The sequence below is a fragment of the Rana temporaria genome, chromosome 3 (assembly GCF_905171775.1).
Source record: "Rana temporaria chromosome 3, aRanTem1.1, whole genome shotgun sequence".
Taxonomy (NCBI): Eukaryota; Metazoa; Chordata; class Amphibia; order Anura; family Ranidae; genus Rana; species Rana temporaria.
In genome coordinates, this window is record NC_053491.1 from 485,238,686 (window position 1) to 485,244,972 (window position 6,287).

The 6,287-nt window shown below is 44.6% G+C and overlaps 1 protein-coding gene across 1 annotated transcript; it reads left to right on the forward strand.

The window, feature by feature from the left end:
* The first annotated feature begins 509 nt into the window (after positions 1–509).
* On the forward strand, positions 510–2,314 carry LOC120930800 (E3 ubiquitin/ISG15 ligase TRIM25-like). The gene is made up of 2 exons (XM_040341975.1): positions 510–1,451; positions 1,512–2,314. The coding sequence occupies exons 1-2, from the start codon at positions 581–583 to the stop codon at positions 2,168–2,170; spliced, it is 1,530 nt and encodes a 509-aa protein (XP_040197909.1). The 5' UTR covers positions 510–580; the 3' UTR covers positions 2,171–2,314.
* The last annotated feature ends 3,973 nt before the right edge of the window (positions 2,315–6,287 follow it).

Genomic DNA, 6,287 nt, shown 5'->3' on the forward strand with positions numbered 1-6,287 from the left:
AACCGATCGTGTGTACGCGGCATTAGAGGTAACGTGCAAAACCCAAAATCTAACCAGCAGCTCCTTCGGGGGTAGTGCTACATAACTTTTTGATTATATTCAAATTGTTTTGAGATGCACCTGTAAATTTACCTAGCCGTCTCCCTGTTAGGCAGAGAAACCAAAAACTATATAACACCCGTCCTTGCACCTATCAAGGAGGGTGCTATAGTTATTTGTTATAAAGGGCACATAGACTTCCATGTTTACCATTCAGCCTCTAAGTATGAACTATTGCTTGGGGTTTGTGTGGTCACTGTCTCTAAAAGTCTACGAGCCGTGCTTGTAAACGTGCTGAGACAGCGACCACCCGCAGATCGTTTTGTAGAAAAACACAATCGTTCCGTCTTTCTATGTCTTCTAACGTAGGGAGATGATATTTTCTTCACTACTGTGAGGAAAACACCTCCTCCCCCCTCTGTGCTTTGTTTTCTTCCGGGTCAAATATCACTGATCAGTCTCAGCCTCCTCCTGTGTTGGAGGAAGTCCCCCCTCCCAACTGCATTCCTTCCCCCGTGTGTTTCTCTTCCTGGTTTCAGCGATGGCGTCTGCAGACCTGAGAGCTGAGCTGGAATGTTCCGTCTGTCTGAACATTTATACAGATCCTGTAATGCTGAGATGCGGACACGACTTCTGCCGGGCCTGTATCAAACGTGTGCTGGATACACAACGTGAGGCTGGAGATTACTTCTGTCCTGTGTGCCGAAAAAGGTTCAGGAGTCGTCCTGCACTGCAGAGGAACATAACACTGCGTAACATAGTGGAGAATTTCCAGTCTGCTCAGCCAGATCAGGAGGATTCCGGGGTCTACTGTACTCACTGTGTGGACTCTCCTGTACCTGCTGTTAGATCATGTCTGCTCTGTGAGGTTTCTCTGTGTGATAAACACCTGAGAGTCCACAAAAAGTCCCCAGAACACATCTTATGTGACCCCACCTTGTCCATGGAGAGCAGGAAATGCTCCATCCATAAGAAGATCCTGGAGTATTACTGCACCGAGGATGATACATGTATCTGTGTGACCTGCACTTTGGCCGGAGAACATCGAGGACACCAGGTGGAGATGCTGGATGAGGCTTCTGAGAAGAAGAAAGAGACACTGAGGAATGTTCTGCAGAAACTTCTGACAAAGAGAGAGGAGACGGAGGAAAGAGCCCAGAGTCTGCAGGAACACAGGAGGAAAGTAGAAGAAAAAGCAGCTGGTGACACCGAGAGAGTCACTGACCTGTTTATAGATCTCAGGAGACGTCTGGATGATCTGGAGGAGAAGTTCCAGGATGAGATTTCCAGGTGGGCACAGGGGGTCTCCATCTGCATGTCACAAATGATCCGGGATCTGGAAATAAAGAAGGAGGAGCTGTCCAGGAAGATGCGTCACATTGAGGAGCTGTGTAACACGACGGATCCACTGACTGTCTTACAGGAATCAGACACAGGTGACTTGTGTGATACTGAGGATGGAGATAATGAGGACAGAGAGAGACATGAGAAGCTCCTCCATGATGGAGGGGGTCTGGATATAGCTCGGATATCACGTGGATTACGTGCATTGTCTGATATAATCACACGGGTAAATGTAGACTTCTATATACAGGAACCTGCAGACATATTACTGGATGTAAACACAGCTCATAATACTCTCCAGATATCAGATGACAGGAAAACTGTGTCCAGGTCAGATATAAACCAGAAGAGCCCCAAAACACCAGAGAGATTTGTTGGTCATCCTCAGGTGTTGAGCAGTCGGAGTTTCTCCTCAGGGAAACATTACTGGGATGTGGAAGTCGGGGGGTCAGATGCATGGATAGTTGGAATGTGTTACCCCAGTATAGAGAGGGGAGCAAAGCCGTCATTTATTGGATGGAATAACAAGTCCTGGGGTTTGTTCAAAAAAGATAACCAAAATGTGGCGGTACATGAAGGTAAAGGGACCCGCTTACTTGTTAACGTCATTAATAACAGAGTCAGGATATATCTGGATTATGAGGCCGGGCGGATCTCCTTTTATGATCTGTGTGGCCCGATCCGACTCCTCCACACCTTCACCGCCACCTTCACTGAGCCCCTCCATGCTGGGATATGGGTATGGAGAGGTATAATAAAGCTCTGTGGGGGTAATCAGAAGATCTGAGAAATCTGCCCCAGAGACTGGTGATGTCACATAGAGGAGGCATTGATTGGTGGAATATTCAACCAATTAGATAAGATAGTGGGAGGGGGTCTTGTGTCTTGCATGTTCTTCTACTATAAATAAATATAAGTGAGATTTCCTTTACGGTCCCAGACATATTTTTACTTTCATTTTTACATAACACACTATCTATCTATCTATCTATCTATCTATCTATCTATCTATCTATCTATCTATCTATCTATCTATCTATCTATCTATCTATCTATCCATGATTAGCATTTGTAGACAGTCTCATTCCTTATTGTTAATATATTTACAATGAGTTTGTTCTATTGATTATTTTATTGTGTGAAGAAATACAAATGAATAATATGGCCCGGATTCAGATACAATAGTGTATCTATCGGCAGGCGTAACGTATCTCAAATACGTTACGCCGCCGTAAATTAGGGCGCAAGTTTCGTATTCAGAAAGAACTTATGCCCTAAGTTACAGCGGCGTACGTATGTGGTCCGGCGTAAGCCCGCCTAATTCAAATGTGGATGATGTGGGCGTGTTTTATTTAAATTACATGTGACCCCGCGTATTTGACGTATGCTCGAAATTACTCCGCAATTCATCAATGCTTTAGACGTGAACGTAACTTACGTACAGCCCTATTCGCGAACGACTTAAGCAAACAACGTAAAATTTTAAAAATTCGACGCGGGAACGACGTCCATACTTAACATAGGATACGCCTCATATAGCAGGGGTAACTTTACGCCGGAAAAAGCCTAACATAAACGATGTAAAAAAATGCGTCGGGCGGGCGTACGTTTCTGAATCGGTGTATCTACCTAATTTGCATATTCCTCGCGTAAATCTACGGAAGCGCCACCTAGCGGCCAGCATAAATATGCAGCCTAAGATACGACGGTGTAAGACACTTACGCCAGTCGGATCTCAGGGAAATCTATGCGTAACTGATTCTATGAATCAGTCGCATAGATACGACCACGCACACTCAGAGATACGACGGCGTATCCGGAGATACGCCGTCGTAACTGCTCTCTGAATCCGGGCCTATATCTACAAATAGATGGAGATTAAAATCGATGTAAAAATCTCAGAGGAAATATATATGAGGATCTTTAGAAATATTTACTAGTGAAAGAAAAAATGGGATTCATCACTAATATAATGGGATCAATATATTAATGTATGATTTTTTGTGCTATAAACAAAAAAGAGCCTCAATTTTGAAAAAAAGCTACATTTTTTACTTTTTGCTATAATAAATATCCCCAAAAAATATATAAAAAACTTTTTTTTCCTCAGTTTAGGCCGATACGTATTCTTCTACATATTTTTGGTACAAAAAAACGCAATAAGCGTATATTGATTGGTTTGCGCAAAAGTTATAGCATCTACAAAATAGGGGATAGTTTTATGGCATTTTTTTTACTAGTAATAGAGGTGATCTGCGATTTTTATCATGACTGCGACATTATGGCGGACATATTGGACACGTTTGACACCATTTTGCGACCATTGTCATTTATACAGCGATCAGTGCTATAAAAATGCACTGATTACTGTGTAAATGACACTGGCAGGGAAGGGGTTAACACTTGGGGGTGATCAAGGGGTTAAGTGTGTCCTAGGGAGTTATTCTAACTGTGGGGGGATGGGCTACCACTGACATGACAGCAATCACTGCTCCCAATGACAGGGAGTAGTAGATCCCTGTCATGTCACTAGGCAGAACAGGGAAATGCCTTGTTTACATAGTCATCTCCCCGTTCTGCCTCTCCGTGCCACGATCGCGGGACACCGGCGGACATTCGAGTCCGCGGGACGTGGCGGGCGTGCGTGCCCGCACGGTGGCAAATTCAAAGAGACGGAAAGGTACGTCCATTTGTCTGTACGAGCCATTCCGCCGACGTACATCTGTGTGCGCTGGTCGGCAAGCGGTTAAAATACAGATCAAACGATATGAACAATATGGAATCTTTTTTTCACTAGACATTTATTGGCAGCGGGAGAGGGCCCCCCTCCCGCCGCTCTCCTGCGCCCTTCACCGCTTACCGGAGCCATCGGCAGAGGCGATCGGGTCCTTCTCCCTCTGTGCATGGATGCGAGTGAGGGGAAGATGGCCCCCACCCGTCTCCATAGCATAGCACTTCCGCCCATGCGTCTTAAAGGCACATTTTTTGGCTGTCTTTTTTTCAAATGACAATTTATTTTTTATTGCATTTTAGTGTAAATATGAGATGTGACGTCTTTTTGACCCCCAGATCTCATATTTAAGAGGACCTGTCATGCTTTTTTCTATTACAAGGGATGTTTACATTCCTTGTAATAGGAATAAAAGTGACCAATTTTTTTTTTTAAAAAACAGTGTAAAAATAAATAAAATCAATTACAGTAAAATAAATAAGAAAACCCCCAAAAAATAAACACGAGTTTGAAAAACAGGCTCGGTCCTTAACCATTTAAGGACCTTGGCTGTTTTTCAGATTCGGCGTTTACAAGACTAAAACAGTTTTTTTGCTAGAAAATTACTTGTGGAGGTCTGCGGGCAGGGGGCTTATCAGAATCTGGAAGACCCCTTTAACAAAGGAGACCCCCAGATCCTGACCCCCCCTATGTGAATTGGAAATGGGGTACATTGTACCCCTACCATTTCATGAAGGAAGTGTAAATAGTTGGAAAAAACACACACACACGCACCGTAGAAAAAAGTCCTTTATTAATAAAAAAAAAGAATAAAAATCCAGCGGTGGTAATCTTCTCGGTCCCAGCTCCCTGCTCCAACGTTGTCTGTATCCAGTGACGGTTGATCTCTGGTCCAGCGATGAGAAGATCCAGCCATCCATCCAGAGCGCAGCCACATCGACCTCCTCTGTCCGCCGGACACAGCCCAGTGAATGACGCGCTGTAGCTTTGACATTTCTTATATAGGGGAGGCGGGGCCACCCGTCACGTGACCCCGCACCCTCTGACGCACCCTCTGCTACGTCACTGGGGAAGCCCAGTCTTCCCCATGTTGAGGGCATGTGGCCTGGTACGGTTCAGGAGAGGGGGGGCCGCACTCTGTCCCCCCTCTTTTCTGTGGCCGGCCAGGTTAACGTGCTCGGATAAGGGGTCTGGTGTGAATTTTTGGGGTAACTCCATGCCATTTTTTTTTTATTTGGGCTGGAGTTCCCCTTAAAATCCACACCAAACCTGAAGGGCCTGGTAATGGAATTTGGGGGGACCCCCACGCTATTTTTTTTTCTTTTATGAATGAATTCTCTCTGAATTGCCAGAGCCGACAATTCATTATAGCCGCAAGCCCGGTTTTAAAATACTTTTTTTCCTTTCAGAAATGACACTTTGTGCAGGGACAGTTCTATGTACGGGAAACATGCAATATTTCACATGCTAACTTTACACCCCCCCTAGGTACGAAATTTAAAGGAATATTTTACTTTTGTTGTTTCACTTTTAGCATTATTAAATTCACTGCTCCTGAAAAAACGGCCGTTTTTAAAACTTTTTTTTGCATTGATACATGTCCCCTGGGACAGGACCCAAGTCCCCAAACACTATTTAGGACAATAAATTGCATATTAGCCTTTAAAATTAGCACTTTAGATTTCTCCCATAGACTTTAACAGGGTGTTCCACTGCTTTTCGAATTTGCAGCGAACACCCCTAATTGTTCGTTGTTCGCCGAACAGGCAATGTTCGAGTCGAACATGAGTTTGACTCGAACTCGAAGCTCATCCCTACTGCACACCATGATTGTGATCCAAAATCCTTTATTGGAACATCCCAGAGTGACTGTAAGAGAAACCCATGTAACAAGCGTGCAGTGGTGCGCAGGCATGGACATTCTAAGAGATGCACAAGAAAAGACATGTACTGGCGCATGCGCGGGCGCACACGTGCTCGCATTTTCGCCAGTCCGCCTATTTAAACCTGTGACATGCATACTTTGCTTAGTGGTGTTTTCAGCTAGTGCCTGTTTACTCGATCTCTACGAGTTTCCTGTATCTTGGCCCGGTTTGACTGAACCTTCCTGTTGACTTCCGCCTGCCTACTTGTGACCCCGGCTTGTGCTTGACTCCGCTTCTGCCTGATGTTC

Excerpts from the sequence above, each read along its gene's own strand:
- LOC120930800 (XM_040341975.1), top strand. The coding sequence starts at position 581 with ATGGCGTCTGCAGACCTGAGAGCTGAGCTGGAATGTTCCGTCTGTCTG. Across the intron at positions 1,452-1,511 it reads TAACACGACGGATCCACTGA|ACAGAGAGAGACATGAGAAG; the intron begins CTGTCTTACAGG and ends GAGATAATGAGG.